This window comes from Amblyraja radiata, chromosome 14 (genome assembly GCF_010909765.2).
Source record: "Amblyraja radiata isolate CabotCenter1 chromosome 14, sAmbRad1.1.pri, whole genome shotgun sequence".
Taxonomy (NCBI): Eukaryota; Metazoa; Chordata; class Chondrichthyes; order Rajiformes; family Rajidae; genus Amblyraja; species Amblyraja radiata.
This window is the reverse complement of record NC_045969.1, coordinates 54,066,662-54,089,634: the sequence shown is the minus strand read 5'-3', so window position 1 is coordinate 54,089,634 and position 22,973 is coordinate 54,066,662. Positions and strand designations below refer to the sequence as shown.

General features: G+C 46.1%; 1 protein-coding gene across 1 annotated transcript in view; it reads left to right on the top strand.

Moving 5' to 3' along the window:
• Positions 1-4,433: 4,433 nt before the first annotated feature.
• Positions 4,434-22,973, top strand: part of cip2a (cellular inhibitor of PP2A) — a 43,077-nt gene continuing 24,537 nt past the window's right edge. Inside the window, exons 1-5 of the mRNA XM_033033371.1 lie at positions 4,434-4,567; positions 16,525-16,628; positions 20,033-20,180; positions 21,066-21,175; positions 22,228-22,322. Of these exons, the coding sequence (XP_032889262.1) occupies positions 16,527-16,628; positions 20,033-20,180; positions 21,066-21,175; positions 22,228-22,322 (455 nt within the window). The 5' untranslated portion in view covers positions 4,434-4,567; positions 16,525-16,526. The remainder of the gene's footprint in view (positions 4,568-16,524; positions 16,629-20,032; positions 20,181-21,065; positions 21,176-22,227; positions 22,323-22,973) is intronic.

The window sequence follows — 22,973 nt, the reverse complement described above, 5'->3', positions numbered from 1 at the left end:
CATGGTCTGTTACTGGGTTTCTACGGCTTCAAATGAACAGGCAGTTGTCAGTGTTTCCACTAATGTTCGCACGTCACATTTCTCCAACAACTTGCATCTCAAGTCATTTAATTTGCAACTTTGTTCAACCTGATCTACGATTTGATTCTACAATTCAGCTCCATAGTTGCAGCCCTCAGTAACTTAACGTAATCTTGTGACAAACTGAGCAATGCTTTAACCCTTTCTCACTATCAATTGCCAGAATACATGTCATTGAAATGTAGCATTTGTTTGCACCACATAATACTTCTTCAAAGCAGCAACAGTCATCACATTATCTGCTTTTCTTCCTGTCTCTGGAAGTGTTTTCAATGTCTCCTGAACTGAAGCTCCAGCACTGTACAATAACAATGCTCGAATGGGATAGTGGAGGATGGAGTTAAAGGGAAAGGGTTTCTTAAATGTGTGAGCGTAGAGACAGAGGGGTGTAAAATGAGGGTAGAAGCAATAGGTAGCAAGGTGAAAAGTAAAAGTGGCAGGCAGACAAAACCAGGGCAAAAATCAGAAAGGGCCACTTTACAACATAATTGTATAAGGGGTAAGAGTGTTGTAAAAATAAGCATGAAGGCTTTGTGTCTCAATGCAAGGAGCATTCGTAATAAGGTGGATGAGTTGAATGTGCAGATAGCTATTAATGACAATGATATAGTTGGGATCACGGATACATGGCTCCAGGGTGACCAAGGCTGGGAGCTGAACATCCAGGGATATTCAATATTCAGGAAGGATAGAGAGAAAGGAAAAGGAGGTGGGGTAGCGTTGCTGATTAGAGAGGAGATTAACGCAATGGAAAGGAAGGACATTAGTTTGGAGGATGTGGAATCGGTATGGGTAGAGCTGCGAAACACTAAGGGGCAGAAAACGCTGGTGGGTGTTGTGTACAGGCCACCTAACAGTAGTAGTGAAGTTGGAGATGGTATCATACAGGAAATTAGAAATGCGTGCGACAAAGGCAAAACAGTTATAATGGGTGACTTCAATCTACATATAGATTGGGTGAATCAAATTGGCAGGGGTGCTGAGGAAGAGGATTTCTTGGAATGTATGCGGGATAGTTATCTAAATCAACATGTAGAGGAACCAACGAGAGAGCAGGCTATTTTAGACTGGGTATTGAGTAATGAGGAAGGGTTAGTTAGCAGTCTTGTTGTACGTGCCCCCTTGGGCAAGAGTGACCATAATATGGTTGAGTTCTTCTTTAGGATGGAGAGTGACATTGTTAATTCAGAAACAATGGTTCTGAACTTAAAGAAAGGTAACTTTGAGGGTATGAGACGTGAATTGGCCAAGATTGACTGGCAATTAATTCTAAAAGGGTTGACGGTGGATATGCAATGGAAGACATTTAAAGACTGCATGGATGAACTACAAAAATTGTTCATCCCAGTTTGGCAAAAGAATAAATCAGGGAAGGTAGTGCATCCGTGGATAACAAGGGAAATCAGGGATAGTATCAAAGCGAAGGATGATGCGTACAAATTAGCCAGAAAAAGCAGCATACCGGAGGACTGGGAGAAATTCAGAGACCAGCAGAGGAGGACAAAGGGCTTAATTAGGAAAGGAAAAATAGATTATGAAAGAAAACTGGCAGGGAACATAAAAACTGACTGCAAACGTTTTTATAGATATGTGAAAAGAAAGAGATTAGTTAAAACAAATGTAGGTCCCTTGCAGTCAGAAACAGGTGAGTTGATCATGGGGAACAAGGATATGGCGGACCAATTGAATAACTACTTTGGTTCCGTCTTCACTAAGGAAGACATAAATAATCTGCCGGAAATAGCAGGGGACCGTGGGTCAAAGGAGTTGGAGGAATTGAGTGAAATCCAGGTTAGCCGGGAAGTGGTGTTGGGTAAATTGAATGGATTAAAGGCCGATAAATCCCCAGGGACAGATAGGCTGCATCCCGGAGTACTTAAGGAAGTAGCTCCAGAAATAGTGGATGAATTAGTAATAATCTTTCAAAACTCTTTAGATTCTGGAGTAGTTCCTGAGGATTGGCGGGTAGCAAACGTAACCCCACTTTTTAAGAAGGGAGGGAGAGAGAAAACGGGGAATTACAGACCAGTTAGTCTAACATCGGTAGTGGGGAAACTGCTAGAGTCAGTTATTAAAGATGGGATAGCAGCACATTTGGAAAGTGGTGAAATCATTGGACAAAGTCAGCATGGATTTACAAAAGGTAAATCATGTCTGACGAATCTTATAGAATTCTTCGAGGATGTAACTAGTAGCGTGGATAGGGGAGAACCAGTGGATGTGGTGTATCTGGACTTCCAGAAGGCTTTCGACAAGGTCCCACATAAGAGATTAGTTTACAAACTTAAAGCACACGGCATTGGGGGTTCAGTATTGATGTGGATAGAGAACTGGCTGGCAAACAGGAAGCAAAGAGTAGGAGTAAATGGGTCCTTTTCACAATGGCAGGCAGTGACTAGTGGGGTACCGCAAGGCTCAGTGCTGGGACCCCAGCTATTTACAATATATATTAATGATCTGGATGAGGGAATTGAAGGCAATATCTCCAAGTTTGCGGATGACACTAAGCTGGGGGGCAGGGTTAGCTGTGAGGAGGATGCTAGGAGACTGCAAGGTGACTTGGATAGGCTGGGTGAGTGGGCAAATGTTTGGCTGATGCAGTATAATGTGGATAAATGTGAGGTTATCCATTTTGGTGGCAAAAACAGGAAAGCAGACTATTATCTAAATGGTGGCCGACTAGGAAAAGGGGAGATGCAGCGAGACCTGGGTGTCATGGTACACCAGTCATTGAAAGTAGGCATGCAGGTGCAGCAGGCAGTGAAGAAAGCGAATGGTATGTTAGCTTTCATAGCAAAAGGATTTGAGTATAGGAGCATGGAGGTTCTACTGCAGTTGTACAGGGTCTTGGTGAGACCACACCTGGAGTATTGCGTACAGTTTTGGTCTCCAAATCTGAGGAAGGACATTATTGCCCTAGAGGGAGTGCAGAGAAGGTTCCCCAGACTGATTCCTGGGATGTCAGGACTGTCATGAAGAAAGACTGGATAGACTTGGTTTATACTCTCTAGAATTTAGGAGATTGAGAGGGGATCTTATAGAAACTTATAAAATTCTTAAGGGGTTGGACAGGCTAGATGCAGGAAGATTGCTCCCGATGTTGGGGAAGTCCAGGACAAGGGGTCACAGCTTAAGGATAAGGGGGAAATCCTTTAAAACCGAGATGAGAAGAACTTTTTTCACACAGAGAGTGGTGAATCTCTGGAACTCTCTGCCACAGAGGGCAGTCGAGGCCAGTTAATTGGCTATATTTAAGAGGGAGTTAGATGTGGCCCTTGTGGCTAAGGGGATCAGAGGGTATGGAGAGAAGGCAGGTACGGGACACTGAGTTGGATGATCAGCCATGATCATATTGAATGGCGGTGCAGGCTCGAAGGGCCGAATGGCCTACTCCTGCACCTAATTTCTATGTTTCTATGTTCTAATGCTCTCTGTTGTGTGTGCTGCATCAGCGTTGCTAATTCAACAAACAGACCTAAGCTATCTACGTAGGAGTCAAATTCCTCTAACCATGCCTCAAACCTTGCACTCACAACACTTGCCTCGCCACTCGGGTCGAATGAATTCAAAATTCTAATTCCCGCTGCTTCGTTGACACCATATCCTTCAAAAGTTGAACTAAGTAACTACTAGTTTATCCTCGTCGCCAATGTCAGATCCTCGCCTGGATCCGAATGTAATAAACACGCTTCAAGGACACTGAACATCCTGGAAAGATGCATCCTTTGACCTTTCTGACAGAGTAACCCGAGATACATTTAAATATGCCATCAGTTACCGTGACAGAGAGGAACAGATATATAGATCTTACTTCACAAATGGGCACTGTAAACTCGTCAGTTAATCAGTCCCTGTAAGCTGAAGAAGGGTCTCAACCCGAAATGTCAGCCGTTCCTTCTCTCCAGAGATGTTGCCTGACACGCTGATTTACTCCAGCAGTTTATGTCTATCTTCGGTTTAAAGCAGCTTCTGCAGTTCCTTCCGACACCTGTAAACTGTGCGATGTGTGAAGTGTGTAACTGGTGGGACAACCTGAGGGGATTGTGAAACGGGATGTTTGATGGTCACCGTTAACGCGGTATGCATGCTTCAACGTGACTTCACCTCCAGCAGGCCTGGGAAGGGATGCCACAAAAATGGTGCAAAGACTCAGCAGGTCGAGCAGCCTCCATGATGAGGAAACCTCGGGCAACGCCGGTCAGCATTGTGACCACAGGGCGCCGGCATTCCCTCATGCGCACGCGTCATTCTGGCACTACCTGCTGCGCATGCACGTTACCGGCACACTGACGGGTCCACGCTATTGCGCGTGCGTATCGCCGGCATTGTTCAGCCGGTCACCGCTGCTACGCATGCGCATTACCGGCACACTAACCGCCGCTACCGCGCATGCGTCCAGCCGGCGCCTGGGAAGATGGTGGCGGGCGTAATGTGAGAGGGAGTGAAGGGTCGCGGCTGTGAGGAGATCGCTGGCCGCGGGCTGCAGGTACCGGGGAGGGGAGGGGAGGGGAGGACCGGGCCGGGCCGGGCCGGCGAGAGGGAGCCAGAGCCAGAGCCGTTGCCGTGTCGAAGCCGGGCGGGCGGGGTGAGCCGTTGGGTGAGCTCACTTGGTGCCGGGGTGGCCGACGCCTCCTCCTCCCTCACACCCCGCCCGTTGCGGGCCAGTGTGGCGGGTGAATGTGGAGCAGGTACCGTGTGGCCGGTGTGGAGGGGCGGGGGAGTGAACACCGGGCCGGCTCCTGCCCGCCCGCTGCCGTCTGACATCTCCTCCCCAACCCCCACCCCTCCTGCCCGCCGCGGGTGGAAGCGGCGCCCGTTCAAATCTCCGCGCGAAACAGCAGCGGCTGCGGGAGTAACCCAGACACACAGCGGGAATAACCCAGACACACAGCGGGAATAACCCAGACACACAGCGGGAATAACCCAGACACACAGCGGGAATAACCCAGACACACAGCGGGAGTAACCCAGACACACAGCGGGAGTAACCCAGACACACAGCGTGAATAACCCAGACACACAGCGGGAATAACCCAGACACACAGCGGGAGTAACCCAGACACACAGCGGGAATAACCCAGACACACAGCGGGAATAACCCAGACACACGGCGGGAATAACTCAGACACACGGCGGGAATAACCCAGACACACGGCGGGAATAACCCAGACACACGGCGGGAATAACCCAGACACACGGCGGGAATAACCCAGACACACGGCGGGAATAACCCAGACACACGGCGGGAATAACCCAGACACACGGCGGGAATAACCCAGACACACGGCGGGAATAACCCAGACACACGGCGGGAATAACCCAGACACACGGCGGGAATAACCCAGACACACAGCGGGAATAACCCAGACACACAGCGGGAATGAATAACCCAGACACACAGCGGGAATAACCCAGACACACAGCGGGAATAACCCAGACACACAGCGGGAATGAATAACCCAGACACACAGCGGGAATAACCCAGACACACAGCGGGAATAACCCAGACACACAGCGGGAGTAACCCAGACACACAGCGGGAATGAATAATCCAGACACACAGCGGGAATAACCCAGACACACAGCGGGAGTAACCCAGACACACAGCGGGAATAACCCAGACACACAGCGGGAATAACCCAGACACACAGCGGGAATAACCCAGACACACAGCGGGAATAACCCAGACACACAGCGGGAATAACCCAGACACACAGCGGGAATAACCCAGACACACAGCGGGAATAACCCAGACACACAGCGGGAATAAATAACCCAGACACACGGCGTGAGTAACCCAGACACACGGCGGGAGTAACCCAGACACACAGCGGGAATAAATAACCCAGACACACAGCGGGAGTAACCCAGACACACAGCGGGAATAACCAAGACACACAGCGGGAATAACCCAGACACACAGCGGGAATAACCCAGACACACAGCGGGAATAACCCAGACACACAGCGGGAATAACCCAGACACACAGCGGGAATAACCCAGACACACGGCGGGAATAACCCAGACACACAGCGGGAATAACCCAGACACACAGCGGGAATAACCCAGACACACAGCGGGAATAACCCAGACACACAGCGGGAATAACCCAGACACACAGCGGGAATAACCCAGACACACAGCGGGAATAAATAACCCAGACACACAGCGTGAGTAACCCAGACACACGGCGGGAGTAACCCAGACACACAGCGGGAATAAATAACCCAGACACACAGCGGGAGTAACCCAGACACACAGCGGGAATAACCCAGACACACGGCGGGAATAACCCAGACACACGGCGGGAATAACCCAGACACACGGCGGGAATAACCCAGACACACGGCGGGAATAACCCGGACACACGGCGGGAATAACCCGGACACACAGCGGGAATAACCCAGACACACAGCGGGAATAAATAACCCAGACACACAGCGGGAATAAATAACCCAGACACACAGCGGGAATAAATAACCCAGACACACAGCGGGAATAACCCAGACACACAGCGGGAATAACCCAGACACACGGCGGGAGTAACCCAGACACACGGCGGGAATAACCCAGACACACGGCAGGAATAACCCAGACACACGGCGGGAATAACCCAGACACACGGCGGGAATAACCCAGACACACAGCGGGAGTAACCCAGACACACGGCGGGAATAACCCAGACACACGGCGGGAATAACCCAGACACACGGCGGGAATAACCCAGACACACAGCGGGAATAAATAACCCAGACACACAGCGGGAATAAATAACCCAGACACACAGCGGGAATAACCCAGACACACAGCGGGAATAACCCAGACACACAGCGGGAATAACCCAGACACACAGCGGGAATAACACAGACACACAGCGGGAATAACCCAGACACACAGCGGGAATAACCCAGACACACAGCGGGAATAACCCAGACACACAGCGGGAGTAACCCAGACACACAGCGGGAATAAATAACCCAGACACACTGCGGGAATAACCCAGACACACAGCGGGAATAACCCAGACACACAGCGGGAATAACCCAGACACACGGCAGGAGTAACCCAGACACACAGCGGGAGTAACCCAGACACACAGCGGGAATAACCCAGACACACAGCGGGAGTAACCCAGACACACAGCGGGAATAAATAACCCAGACACACAGCAGGAATAACCCAGACACACAGCGGGAATGAATAACCCAGACACACAGCGGGAATAACCCAGACACACAGCGGGAATAACCCAGACACAGCGGGAATGACCCAGATACACAGCGGGAATAACCCAGACACACGGCAGGAGTAACCCAGACACGGCGGGAGTAACCCAGACACATGGCCGGAGTAACCCAGACACACGGCGGGAATGACCCAGACACACAGCGGGAATAACTGTTCTGCTAGTGCCGGTCATTAAGGACAAAGCTGGTAAAGTCGGCAGCATAAATAATTACAGGCCCATTGCTTTAGCCAGCTTAGTGTGAAAAGTCTTAGAAAGAGTTCTGCTGGATAGAGTAAATGAGTGTTAACTCCACAGATAACCAGTTTGGTTTTAAAGCTAAACATGGCACTGACTTGCGAATATATGCTCTAAAGGAGATTGTAAACAAATATAGAGGCAAAAACTCTTAAATTCTTCTGTGCTTTATTGATGCTTCCAAAGCCTTTGATCGTGTGAATCACAGAAAGCTGTTTATTAAAAGAGTCAAGAGGGGTGCCTAAATACATTGTGAGAATTCGGCCCACCAGACTGCAAATAAAATGGGGCAATAGGGTCTCAGCCCCATTTGGGGTAGCAATGGTGTTAGACAAGGGGGGATTTTGTCCTCAGTCCTTTTTAATCTTTATATTGATGATCTGTCCAAACAATTGAAAGCCTGTAACACCGGGTGCATGATTGGTAATATTTTAGTGAACCATATTATGTATGCAGATGATCTTGTGGTCTTTAGTCCATCTAGCGCTGGTCTCCAGCAGCTCCTTACTATATGTTCTATGTATGGTGTGGAACATGATATTAAATATAATGCTTGTAAGAGTGTTGTTATGATCTGTAGAAACAAAGAGGACAAATGTCTAAAATTTCCTGATTTTAAATTGTCTGACAATAATCTTAGTGTCTGTAATAAGGTAAAATATCTTGGGCATTTTATTACATAACAAATGACAGATGATTATTGCGTACAGTTTTGGTCTCCCAATCTGAGGAAAGACATTCTTGCCATAGAGGGAGTACAGAGAACGTTCACCAGACTGATTCCTGGGATGGCAGGACTTTCATATGAAGAAAGACTGGATATACTCTGCTTGTACACGCTAGAATTCGGAAGATTGATTGGGGATCTTATAGAAACTTACAAAATTCTTAAGGGGTTGGACAGGCTAGATGCAGGAAGATTATTCCTGATGTTGGGGAAGTCCAGAACTAGGGGTCACAGTTTAAGGATAAGAGGGAAGTCTTTTAGGACCGAGATGAGAAAATCATTTTTTACACAGAGAGTGGTGAATCTGTGGAATTCTCTGCCACAGAAGGTAGTTGAGGCCAGTTCATTGGCTATATTTACGAGGGAGTTAGATGTGGCCCTTGTGGCTAAAGGGATCAGGGGGTATGGAGAGAAGGCAGGGATGGGATACTGAGTTGGATGATCAGCCATGATCATATCGAATGGCGGTGCAGACTCGAAGGGCCGAATGGCCTACTCCTGCACCTATTTTCTATGTTTCTATTAGGATATTTATAGGCAACGACGTATGCTGTATATACGGGCGAATATTCTTTTGTGTACGTTTGGTGCGTGTACAGATGTGAAGATGTCGTTGTTTAGAGCATATTGCACACCACTATACTGCGCACCTGTGGTTGCAGAGACTAAAGGTGTCCTATAATGATGCCAAGAGACAATAGGTGCAGGAGTAGGCCATTTGGCCCTTTGAGCCAGCACCGCCATTCAATGTGATCATGGTTGATCATCCCCAATCAGTACCCCGTTCCTGCCTTCTCCCCATATCCCCTGACTCCGCTATTTTTAAGAGCCCTATCTAGCTCTCTCTTGAAAACATTCAGAGAACCTGCCTCCACTCTCTGTGAGAAAAAGTGTTTCCTTGTCTCCATTCTAAATGGCTTACTCCTTATTCTTAAACTGTGGCCCCAAGTTCTGAACTCCCCCAACATCGGGAACATGTTTCCTGCCTCTAGTGTGTTCAAGCCCTTAACAATCTTATATGTTTCAATGAGATATCCTCTCATCCTTCTAAACTCCAGAGTATACAAGCCCAGCTGCTCCATTCACTCAGCATATGACAGTCCCGCCATCCCGGGAATTAACCTAGTAAACCTACGCTGCACTCCCTCTATAGCAAGTATGTCCTTCCTCAAATTAGGGGACCAAAACTGCACACAATACTCCAGGTGTGGTCTCACTAGGGCTCTGTACAACTGCAGAAGGACCTTTTGCTCCTATATTCGATTCCTCTTGTTATAAAGGCCAACATGCCATTCACTTTCTTCACTGCCTGCTGTACCTGCATGAGAACACTGCTGAGGAAACCTAGATGGTGTAGTGCTAGTAACATGTGTGTGGTTGCAGGAGTCAGTACTTTAGAAGCTATCCTAAGAATTCCCAGCGGGAATAACCCAGACAGCAGAGAGTGACCATCAGACAGCAGTAGTAGCCCAGACAGTGGGAATAACCCAGACAGCGGGAGTAACCTAGACAGAGAGAGTAACACAGACAGCGGAGAATGTCCATCAGACAGCGGGAATAATCCAGACAGCGGAGAGTCTCCGTCAGACTGCAGGAATAGCCCAGACAGCGGGAATAACCCAGACAACGGGAGTAACCCAGACAGCGGAGAGTGTCCATCAGCAGGAATAGCCCAGACTGCGAGAGTGACCGTCGGACAGCGGGAATAGTCCAGACCGCGAAAGTGTCCGTCAGACAGCGGGAATAGCCCAGACAGCGAGAGTGACCGTCAGCAGGAATAGCCCAGACTGCGAGAGTGACAGTCGGACCGCGGGAATAGTCCAGACCGCGAAAGTGTCCGTCAGACAGCGGGAATAACCCAGACAGCGGAGAGTGACTGTCAGACAGCAGGGATAACCCCCGGGAGCTGGAATAACCGCCTGGTAGTGGGGAGTGAATGTCAGACAGCAGGGATAACCATCGACGAGCAAAGAGCGGCGAACAACTCGTGGCTAACGGGGAAATGGGAATAGCCAGCAGTGAGCAGCGAGCGGGTAGTAGCCGGTGATCCAGTGCAGCCACTCACCAGTGAGTTTCACTCCCACGGCAACCACTCGCCTTTAACGCTGCAAGCGTTAGCGTGTAGGCAGACGTGCTCCTGGTCTATCGGGCATCGGTCATCATCAGAAGGACAGACACACAAAATGCTGGAGTAACTCAGTGGGACAGGTAGCATCTCTGGAGAGAAGGAATAGGCGATGTTTCGGAGGATATTGAAGGAGCGCAGCTGTAACTTGACAGACAAGGGTTCCGGGAAGAATGGAGATGGCAAAGATTTGAAACCAGGAGGCAGCATTTCATAGTAAAACATGCAGAGCTGGAGGAAGTCAATGTGTCAGGCAGCATCTGTGGAGGGAATGGCAAGACAATGTTTTGTGTCCAGACCCTTCTTCAGACTGATGAATTTCCTCCGCAATCATATATAGTGTGGTAGCATAACTGTATACTGTATTCCAGTTCTGGTGTAATTAGTGTTTAAGAAGGAACTGCAGATGCTGGAAAATTGAAGGTAGACAAAAATGCTGGAGAAACTCAGCGGGTGCAGCAGCAAATATGGTGTGAGGGAAATAGGCAAAGTTTTGGGCCAAAACCCTTCTTCAGACTGATGGGGGGGGGGGGGGGCGGGGAGAAGAAAGGAAAAAGGAAGAGGAGGAGCCCAAGGGCTGAGGGAAAGCTGAGAAGGGGAGGAGACAGCAAGGGATACCGGAAATGGGAGAATTCAATGTTCATGCCACTAGGGTGCAGACTGCCCAAGCGGAATATGAGATGCTGTTCCTCCAATTTCCAGTGGTGCTCACTCTGGCCATGGAGGAGGCCCAGGACAGAGAAGTCGGATACGGAGTGGGAGGGGGAGTTGAAGTGCTTGTCCACCGGGTGGTTAATGCGGACCGAGCGGAGGTGTTCGGCGAAACGATCGCCAAGCCTACGCCTGGTCTCACCGATGTAGATCAGCTGACATCTAGAGCAGCGGATGCAATAGATGAGGTTGGAGGAGATGCAGGTGAACCTCTGTCGCACCTGGAACGACTGCTTGGGCCCTTGAATGGAGTCGAGGGGGGAGGTAAAGCGACAAGTGTAGCATCTCTTGCGGTTGCAAGGGAAAGTGCCTGGGGAGGGGGTGGTGCGGGAGGGAAGGGAATAATTGACAAGGGAGTTACGGAGGAAGCGGTCTTTGCGGAAAGCATACGGGGGGGGGGGAGGGGGGAGATGGGAAGATGTGGCGAGTGGTGGGGTCACGTTGGAGGTGGAAAAAATGACGGAGGACTATTTGTTGTATGTGACGGCTTGTGGGGTGAAAGGTGAGGACTGGGGGGACTCTGCCCTTGTTACGAGTGGGGGGATGGGGAGAGAGCAGTGTTACGGGGTATGGAAGAGACCCTGGTGCGAGCCTCATCTATAGTAGGGGAGGGGAACCCCCGTTCCCTGAAGAATGAGGCATTTCAACTCCCCCTCCCACTCCGTATCCGACTTCTCTGTCCTGGGCCTCCTCCATGGCCAGAGTGAGCACCACCGGAAATTGGAGGAACAGCATCTCATATTCCGCTTGGGCATTCTGCACCCTAGTGCCATGAACATTGAATTCTCCCACTTCCGGTAGCCCTTGCTGTCTCCTCCCCTTCTCAGCTTTCCCTCAGCCCTCTGGCTCCTCCTCTTCCTTTTTCCTTTCTTCTCCCCACCCCACCCTCCATCAGTCTGAAGAAGGGTTTCGGCCCGAAACGTTGCCTGTTTCCCTCGCTCCATAGATGCTGCTGCACCCGCTTGAATTTCTCCAGCATTTTTGTCTATCTGGTGTAATTAGTGTTTTGTAAAATGTCCTGAGATACAGAGAGAGATCTCTGCTTTCCATGATCTCCCAGTGGATCCAGATTACCCACTGTTTGACTGGTGGCTGTGGTGGCAGGTGCCGATTGACTGGGGAACTTTGTCTTCTAGATGTTAAGTCTGAAGAAGGGTCCCAACCTGAAACATCATCTGTCCATCCTGGAGACCTTGGTTTTTAAACCTTCTGCCTAATTACTATATTCACAATCCAGGACCTCATCACAATCCTGTCTATCCGTCTCCTGTATATCGGCAAGACCAAGCACAGGCTCGGCGATCGTTTCGCTGGACACGCACATTCCGCTCAGTCCGCCCTAACCTACCTGATCTCCCGGTTGCTCAGCACTTTAACTCCCCCTCCCATTCCCAATCTGACCTTTCTCCTCTGTTGTCAGTGAAGCCCAGTGCAAATTGGAGGAACAGCACCTCATATTTTACTTGGGTAGCTTACACCCTTGTGGTATGAACAGTAACTTCTCTAACTTCATATAGCCCTTGCTTTCCTTTTCTCTTTCTCTCTCCATCCCCTCCCCCTTCCCAGTTGTCCCACCAGTCTTCCAGTCTCCGACTACATTCTATCTCTGTCCCACCCACTCCCCTGACATCAGTCCAAAGAAGGGCCTCGACCCGAAACACCACCCATTCCTTCTCTCCAGAGATGCTGCCTGTCCCGCTGAGTTACTCCAGCATTTTGTGTCTACCTTCGATTAAAACTAGCATCTGCAATTCTTTCCTACGCATCTCATCCTGTCTATATTGTTGGTGCCCATATGTACTATAACCTCTGGCTATTCAATGTGCCCTTTTAGTTTGGCCTGTACCTGCTCAGAGATATTCTTGTCCGGAGAGGCAGCACACCATCCTGCAGCCAAAGAAATTCTGTCTCTGTCCCTCACATGTATTATCCCCATCACTGCAGTTTGCCTACACTTGACCTTTGCTGCTGTACAGCAGCCAGCCATGGTGCCATGCTACTATTGGTTTCCCCTGACAAGCCACTTGCACTGCAGCATCTAAAGTGGCATACTTGTTAGGGGAAGGGGAATCCCGATTTTCTCTCCAGTCAACACACCACATGAACCCATGGGGTGACCACCTCTCTGAAACCGCTATTATTCCCAGTTCCTGCCTCCAGCATGCTCCTGAATGGTTGATGTGGTCTGAGACAAAGATCCTATAGCAAGCAAGATAGATCACTCGACGAAAAAGACGTAGTACGGTCATGGGCAGATTCATGGGTAATTTTCGGCCCCATTTCCGTAACCGGTTTCCGTCTCTGCACCAAAGATCCCATAGCGGGGCAAAGATACTAGTGCGGAGACGGAAGCCGGCAACGGAAACATCCTCGTAAAAATAAAAGTTATTTGGTAAAAATCTTCTCATTTTCAGAATTTTAATTTATTAACACAAACTGATCCCCAGCAACGTTGATTACACTGTGGGTCGGGTCGGGTTACGGAATGGATGAAAAAAAGGCCCACGTTCCGCTCCGTTGCGAACTACACGTCAGCCCGTTGCATTTAGCAGGAGTGGTCTATCTTTGGTCTGAGAGGAGTTGCAACTGGACACACTTCCTGCAAGTGTGTTCGTCCGGGACAATTGCGTTCTCCCTGATCACCCACGTTTCATAGACGTTGCAAACCACTCTTTTGACTGCCATTTCAAACTCTGAAGTTAGTATTGGATTAAAAGAAAGAAAAAGGAAAGACCCTGCCTTTACTTGCTGGACCTTGTCACTGCTCAGCCTCCTTACTGAAGCCACAGATTAAAATCTCGACACTGAGACCTCAAACATCGCACCTCAACCACAAAACGGCTGGTTCCCAAATAACAACTCAGCTATAACGTAGAGCCTTTTTAAATTGCTTCTTTCCCTTCTGCAAATGTTATCTGCCTATAATTTGCCAGAGATAGGCACAGAATGCTGGAGTAACTCAGCGGGACAGGCAGCATCTCTGGGCATAAGGAATGGGTGACGCCCTTTGCGTGGAGGCCCTTCTTCAGACGAGAGTCAGGGGAAAGGGAAATGAGATATAGACAGTCTTCTTCTTCTTGCGTATGGCGTGCACACCCTAAAGTTGTAGGACAACTTGTTCTATTTAATCTTATCTGATTGTGCACGCCGGGTTGATTGCATTCGTCGAAACAGGGCGGACCACGTGAAGGTTGCAATCTTCCACCTCATATAGACAGTGATGTATAGAGATATAGAACAAATGAATTCAAGATATGTGAAACAGTAATGATGATAAAGGAAACGGGCCATTGTTAGCTGTTTGCTAGATAAGAACGAGAAGCTGGTGCGACTTGGGTGGGGGAGGGATGGAGAGTGAGGTAATGCAGAGGTTATTTGAAGTTAGAGAAATCAATATTCATACCACTGGGTTGTACGAGGTCCAAGCGAAATATGAGATGCTGTTCCTCCGATTTGCATTTAGCCCACTGACAATGGAGGAGACCGAGGACAGAGGTCAGGGTGGGAAGGGGAAATAAAGTGTTTGGCAACCGGGAGATCTGGTGGGCCCAGGCAGACTGAGTGAAGGTGTTCAGCGAAACAATCTCCCAGTCTACGTTTGTATAAAGAGTCCAAACTCACACAGGTTGAAACACAAGCATCTTTATTGTTCAGGTCATTAACTACTAAGCAGGTCATCACACGTTCACACTGCTACTCTAACTGGTAGACAGTGGGAAGGATCTTACACTATGAATGTTATAATTAAGTTGTATAAGAGCCCACATCTTGAACAATGGATACAGTAGATGAGGTTGGAGGAGGTGCAAATGAACCTCTGCCTAACCTGAAAGGACTATTGGGTCTGCTGGATGGAGTTGAGGGAGGAGGTCTAGGGACAGATGTTGCATCTCCTGCGGTTGCAGGGGAAGGTACCTGGGGAGGGGGTGACTTGGGTGGGAAGGGATGAGTTAACCAGGGAGTTGCGGAGGGAACGGTCTCTGCAGAATGTGGAAGGGGGTGGAGATTGGAAGCTGTGACTAGTGGTGGGATCCCGTTGGAGGCGGTGAAAATGTATGCGACGGCTGATGGGGTGAAAGGTAAGAGCCAGGGGGACTCTGTCTCTGTTGCGACTAGGGGAGGGGGAGCAAGGGCGGAACCGAGGAGACACGAGTGAGGGCCTCGTGTATGATGGGAGAGGGGAACCCCAGTTCCCTAAAGAATAAGGACATCTCAGATGTTCTGGTATGGAACACCTCATCTTGGGTACAAATACGGCGTAGATGGAAGAATTGGGAGTAGGGGGATAGAGTCTTTGCAGGAAGTAGAGTGAGAAGAAGTGTAGTTGAGATAGTTGTGGGAGTGAATGGGTTTGTAATAGACGTCAGTCGATAGTTTTATCTCCTGTGATAGAAATGGTGAGATCAAGAAAGGGGAGCGAGGTGTCGGAGATGGTCCAAATAAATTTGAGTGCAGGATGGAAATTGGTGGTGAAGTTAATGAATTCCATGAGTTCTGCATGGGTGCTGGAGGTAGCAGTGATGCAGTCGTCAATGTAACGGAGATATCGAGGATAGGGTCAGTGTACGCCTGGAACAGAGATTGTTCAACGTACCCTACAAAGAGGCAGGCATAGTTGGGGCCCATGCGGGTGCCCACAGCTATGCCTTTGATTTGGAGAAAATGGGAGGAGTCGAAGGAGAAGTTGTTGAGGGTTAGGACCAGCTCTGCTAGGTGGAGAAGAGTGTTAGCAGAGGGAAATTGGATGGTTCTGCAGTCGAGGAAGAAACGGAGGGCTTTAGGCCTTCCTGGTGGGGAATGGAAGTGTAGAGTGACTGATCGCCCAATTTGCCAGGTTCTTGCCTTTTTACTACAAGTCCGCACCGACCATACTAGTTCTATTTATCCCACTTTCTCATCCACTCCCTGCACACCAGGGGCAATTTACAGAGGTCAATAAATCTACAATCTTGCCCGTCTTTGGGATGTGGGAGGAAACTGGAGCATCTGGAGGAAACCCATGCAGTCAGGGAGAACGTGCAAACTCCACAGCACCCAAGGTCAGGATGGAACCCGGGTCGCTGGTGCAGTGAGGCAGCAGCCGCACTGTACTGTTCTTCTTGCCTAGTTCACAGCTTTTTAATACTGTCTAGCAGTAAAAAGAGATCTTGCAGCATGATGAACTTAGAGCCTCAATTGGTGCATCGAACTACAAAAAAGAAAGAAAGACGAATGTCTGGCCTTCAGTTGCAATGCCGTTTGTGTGTATTTATGGCCTTTGTGGCCTAAAGTGCCTGAACATCTTAAAGAATATGCAGACCTTAAATTGTGCTGCAAAAAAGTTTTTTTTAAATTAATCACTAATGCATTAAACTGAGAATTCTAATAATCTGCTTTAATTTCTCTTTTTGTGCCTAGAAATGGATCTAACTTCTTCCATGAAATCCCTGTTGCTGGCTATCTCGCAATATAAAAATGCCAAATCTGACAACAATGCATTACAAATACAAAGGCAATTGGATGTAAGTACAGCACATACTGTATGAAAGGAATTTTACCGGGTTGATATTTTGCTTTCTTGCCTGGTTATTTCTCTCCCTCTCCCACTCCCCTCCTGTCTGCTGCTGAAAAAATATATTCCAACTCAAAACTTGTATTTGCAAGGGTCGGAAATATAAAAACTGAATGTAAAAAGCTTCTTTAGAGAACCACCGGGTGTCGCCAGCAATGGCTGCCTCGCCAATAGTCTGTCTCACCAGTCTGTCTTGCCGACGGTGCGGTCTCACCAGGGCCCTGTACTACTGCAGAAGGACCTCTGCTCCTATACTCAACTCCTCTCGTTATGAAGACCAACATGCCATTAGCTTTCTTCGCTGCCTGTTGTACCTGTATGCTTACTTTCAGTGACTGATGTACTAGGACACCCAAGTCTTGTTGAACCTCCCCTTTTCCTAACGTGACACCATTCAGATAATAATCTGCTTTCCCGTTCTTGCCTCCAAAGTGGATAACCTCACATTTATCCACATTATACTGCATCTGCCCACTCACCCAACCTGTCCAAGTCAATCTGCATCCTCATAGCATCCTCTTCACAGTTCACACTGCCACCCAGCTTTGTGTCATCTGCAAATTTGCTAATGTTACTTTTAATTCCTTCATCTAAATCATTCATATATATTGTAAATAGCTGCGGTCCCAGCACCGAGCCTTGCGGTACCCCACTAGTCACTGTCTGCCATTCTGAAAGGGACCCGTTAATCCCTACTCTTTGTTTCCTGTCTGCCACCCAATTTTCGATCCATGTCAATACCCTACTCCCAATACCATGTGCTTTAATATTGCCCACTAATCTGTGGGACCTTATCAAAGGCTTTCTGAAAGTCCACGTACACCACATCCACTGGCTCTCATCCATTTTACTTGTTACATCCTCAAAAAATTCCAGAAGATTTGTAAAGCGTGATTTCCCCTTCGTAAATCCACGCTGACTTGGACCAATCCTGTACTGCTATCCAAATGCACCGCTATTACATCTTTGATAATCAACTCCAGCATCTTCCCCAATACTGAAGTCAGGCTTACTGGTCTATAATTCCCAGATTTCTTTCTCACTCCTCTCTTGAAAAGTTAGATAACATTAGCTACCCTCCAATCCACAGGAACTGATCCAGAATCTATAGAACATTGGAAAATGATCACCAATGCGTCCACAATTTCTAGAGCCACCTCCTTGAGTAGCCTGGGATGCAGACCATCAGGCCCTGGGGATTTATTAGCCTTCAGTCCCATCAGTCTACCCAACACCATTTCCTGACTAATGTGAATTTCCTTCAGTTCCTTCGTCACCCTAGGTCCTCTGTCCCCTAGTACATCTGGGAGATTGTTTGTGTCTACCTTAGTGAAGACAGAACCAAATAACCTGTTCAACTCGTCTGCCATTTCCTTGTCCCCCATAATAAATTCACCTGTTTCTGTCTTCAAGGGACCCACATTTGTCTTAACTAATTTTTTTTCCTTGACATACCTAAAGAAGATTTTACTATCCTCCTTTATATTCTTGGCTAGATTTACCTTCATACTTCATCTTTTTTCCCTGTATTGCCTTTTTTGTTACCTTCTGTTGATCTTTAAAAGTTGCCCAATCCTCTGGCTTCCCGTTCATGTTTGCTATGTTATTCGTCTTCTCTTTTATTTTTATACTATCATTGACTTAATTGTCAGCCACGGTCGCCCCTTACTTCTTCATAAGTAGGTCCCTTACAATGAGAGACAGGTGAATTTATAATGGAAAACAAGGAAATGGCAGAATAGTTAAATGAGGACTTTGGTTATGTCTTTATTAAAAAAGACACAAACAATCTCCCAGAAATACTAGGGGACCAATGATCTAGTGGGAGGGAGGAACTAAAAGGAATCCACATTAGGCAGGAAACTGTTGGGACTGAAGGCAGATAAATCCCCAGGGCCTGATGGTCTGCATCCCAGAGTACTCAAGGAGGTGACCCTAGAAATCGTGGATGCATTGGTGATAATTTTCCAATGTTCTCTCGACTCTGGATCAGTTCCTGTGGACTGGAGGGTAGCCAATGTAACTCCACTTTTTAAGAAAGGAGGGAGAGAGAAAACAGGGAATTATAGACCAGTTAGCCTTACATCGGTAGTGGAGAAGATGCTTGAGTCGATTATTAAAGATGTTAAAGCAGCACATTTGGAAAGCGAAGACAGGATTGGTCAAAGTCAGCATGGATTTATGAAGGGGAAATCATGCTTGACTAATCTTCTGGCATTTTTTGAGGATGTAACAAGTAGAATGGATACGGGAGAGCCAGTGGATGTGGTGTAACTGTACTTTCAAATTAAGGTACTTTCAAAAAGCATTTGACAAGGTCCCACACAAGAGATTAGTGTGAAAAATTAGAGCACATGGTATTGGGGGTAGGGTATTGACATCAAGTCAAGTCAAGAGAGCTTATTGTCAGTGTCCCAGATAGGACAATGAAATTCTTGCTTGCTGCAGCACAACAGAATATTGTAGGCATAAATGCAGAACAGATCAGTGTGTCTATATACCAAAGACCATATATATACACATAAATAAACCGATAAAGTGCAATAGGTTGTTATAGTTCAGAGTTTGTTTGAAGTTGTGTTTAATAGTCTGATGGTTGTGGGGAAGTAGCTGTTACCTGGATGTTGCCAATTTCAGGCTCCTGTACCTTCTACCTGATGGCAGCGGAGAGATGAGTGTGTGGTCAGGATGGTGTGGGTCCTTGATGATGTTGGCAGCCTTTTTGAGGCAGCGAAAACTGGTTGGATAGAGAACTGGTTGGCAGACAGGAAGCAAAGAGTAGGAATTAACGGGTCATTTTCAGAATGGCAGGCAGTGATTAGTGGGGTGCCGCAAGGTAAGCAAGTAATGGCAGAAATCTCTTTGTTGTATGCGCCTGCCGATTTGCTTCCATTAGACCGGCCAGAGTCCTTGGTAGTATTTTTGTTTGTTGGTTATACTTGATGGACTGAAGCTGGAACTGAAGGCTACAACCAGGATGAAAATGAATGGAGGGATTTAGACTTGGACTCCTTTGAGATTGATACAAATTGCATTACAATAACAATTTGTATTCAACTTTGTAGTTTAAAGTTCTATTAATTTGCATTATTGTTTGTAAATCAGTGACGTATTAAAATTAATGTTGAGAAACAGATTGGATCCAAAACACAGACTACTGACTATTGTTGAGTCTCCATGTCTGGTGTGAACTAGAAAAATCAATTCAAGTGAATAATGCAGTAAATACAGGACAAACACTGTGTAATTTTGTGGGCATTTTAATTAAGGAGACTATTATTGTAACTACTTGTAAGAAAAAAAAACCTAGAAGTGTTCAGGTAAACAAATCAAATTTTTTTTTCCTCTTCATAGGTAATTTCTGGAATGAAAGCAGTACGTGTATTTGCAACAAATCAAAGTTTGCCAAGTGAATGCCTGAACAGTCTTGTGGAGCTTGTTGGTGATCCTAACATAAAAGTAACACTGAATCTGAAAATTATAGGATTACTCACCCAATTAGGTATTATTTTATTTTGCTCAGTTAAGTTCTTGTTCAATATAACCTATTTATTTTTCATGACTTATTTTCACAGAAATGTAATTTGATACCTTTTTAGACTTTACACTGTTAAATTGAGAGTTATCTTTACAAATCTTTCATGCTTGCAAGTAAAATTGCAGTTGTATACTTGTACTGATATGTGAAATGCAAAAAGCAAATCTGGGTTTACTTAATATTTTCAACATTTTTCAAACACAATTGTGATAAAAAGGTATTTATTAAGAAAGACTATGCACTCCTTGCTGCAATTCACCTCTGAATAATTTCAGTTGGGAATGCTGAAAGATGTAGAGAAGTCTCGCCAGACACAAAAATACACGGGAGAATCTGTTTGGGTATGTGTTTTGGACATTGAATTCTAAGATTAAAAATGCGACACTTCCAAACTTTCTTGAATACTTTTTAAAGTTTAAAAATGAAAAAAATCTGTGTGACTTTCAGTTAAACACACTTCACAATGCAGACTTACTTTCCAAATTGTTTAATTGTAAAATGTTCTTTTAGATATATTGCTCCTTGATTTGAGTCTTAATCTTATTTTCTAAATAAATAAATATTTTTACTATTTTAATATTGATTTTATCTCGCTGCACACTCTTGCTTCCTATCCTTTTCGGATAAAGGAATAACCAATGCTAAATTGTTGTAGCTTGAGAGGTGTGTAAAGATGAGCCTAGATTGCAATGTCTGATAGAAATTGCATCTTGTAAAGTATTTGTTTAGTTCAATGTCTAGATTATCATTTATTGTGCCTATAATTGCAGAGGTGACTTTTTTGATTGTTGCCTATATTATATTTTAAGTGAGGATCCATTTGTCATTATTGCCCTTTCTCTGTTGCAGCGTCGGACAGTGAGATGAGGGAAATATTGCATTCGTACAATCTCGTCACTGCGCTTGCAGCAGTGGTTCATCATAACAGTACAACTCCCAAAGAGCAGGTGGTAATGCAAGTAAGTATAGTCTATTGGCAATCTACTGTTCGCACTTTTTTTTTAAGGGTTCCTAGATCTGGTCATTACTGCAAGGGCACCATTTATTTCCTGCTCTTGAGGTGGTCATCAAATCTCGCCTTTCATTGCAGCAATTCAGGCAGCAAGTGTCCGCACAGTGCTGCTGGGTCTTCAGCTGCTTTGTTAACATGTCCCCATTTGTGATAAGGGAAAGAGTGGAAATGTTTGATAGTCCACTCTTCCATTTGCAATTGATTGAAGAACCAGCCATTTTGTCTGGCATTGATGGGGCTATTATTCTAGCAACATTGATGTTTGCATTCACTTCCATGCAATTGGGTTTTATAACACTCATGGTGAATGAAACAAAATCTAATTCCAATATAACTGTTAAAATTCAACTTAAATTTGTGTTTATATACAAATAATTTGGGTGAGAATATAAGTGGCTGCTTAGCGTATATGGCACAAAATTGGCAGTGTTGTAGATAATGAGAAGTTGTCAAATAATAAAGCAGGATATAAATCACTTGAATATAAGAGTGGAGAAATGCATGATGGATTTTAATCCTGACAAGTAAAAGGTGTTGCACTTTAAGAAGAAAGTATACAGTCAGTAGCAGGACCCTGAGCTCCAAGAGTTCATAGATGACAAATAACGTGTTCTTATCGATTTCCGGTAAATACGGTTTCTAACAAGAATAATAACTACATATCTTTGACATTCGCTACCATTACCGTCATCATTGATCTAAAAACTTAACCAGGCTACAGGCTTTGGCAGATCACAAGCTCGATTATACTATTTGGTGTGTAATGACCTCCTGACTTCCCAAAGCCCCTGTACTGTCTGAAAGGGTCAGGGATGTGATTTATTTAAAGTGAATGTCATAGAAATAATAACTTTTCCAGCAAGGTTCCATGGCTAGGCATACCTCAAAAATAATGATGAATTTGCAGCCTAAAATATTTATATGTAATCACTTTAAAAGTGTATGTGTATTGCACGGATTTGGTCATTAAATAATGAATCCCTGTCTCATTTTCAACAGAGCCTGCAGCTTCTGCAGAAAACAACTTACAACACCAGAGTTTTTCATTGTGGTACAAATATTGATGAACTGATTGCGTTTCTGGTGAAACATATGTAAGTTTGTAACAATTTTATGAACCTGAACTCTCATAAATTAAGATGCTTTGATTTTTCTATCCTATATTATCTATACTACGGAAATACTTTCCGTCCGTTAAGATGAAGAGTAAGTTTTTCCATAGGATAAATAGCATTGCTGTTTTATGAGAACACATATCTTATATGTATTAATTTATTAATACCCCAGTTCCAATTTCTTATTACTGCCTCCTGATACCGAATGTCTTTCAATAACCAAAGTTGCTGAATATCTAACTACTCTGTGGTTAGTGCTCTGCTGGTCCAATCAGCTTTTCTGTCCGATTCTGTCCGATGTTATGGGTTCCTCAAACTGTTATTTGATCTTTCAAAAATGCCATGAGCATTTTGGCTAAGTCACAGAGGCACACAGAGCGGAAACAGGCCCAACCATGCCAACCCAAGTTCCCATCTAAGTTAATCTCATTTGCCCACGATAGGCCCTAATCCCTCTACACCTTTCCTGCCCATGCACCTATCCAAGAGTATTTTAAATGTTTTTATTGTACCTTCCTCAATTACCTCCTCTGGCGGCTTGTTCCAGATACCCACTACTGTGTGAAAAGATGCCACTCAGGTTCCCATTAAATCTTTCCCCTCTCACCTTAAACCTATGTTCTCTGGTCC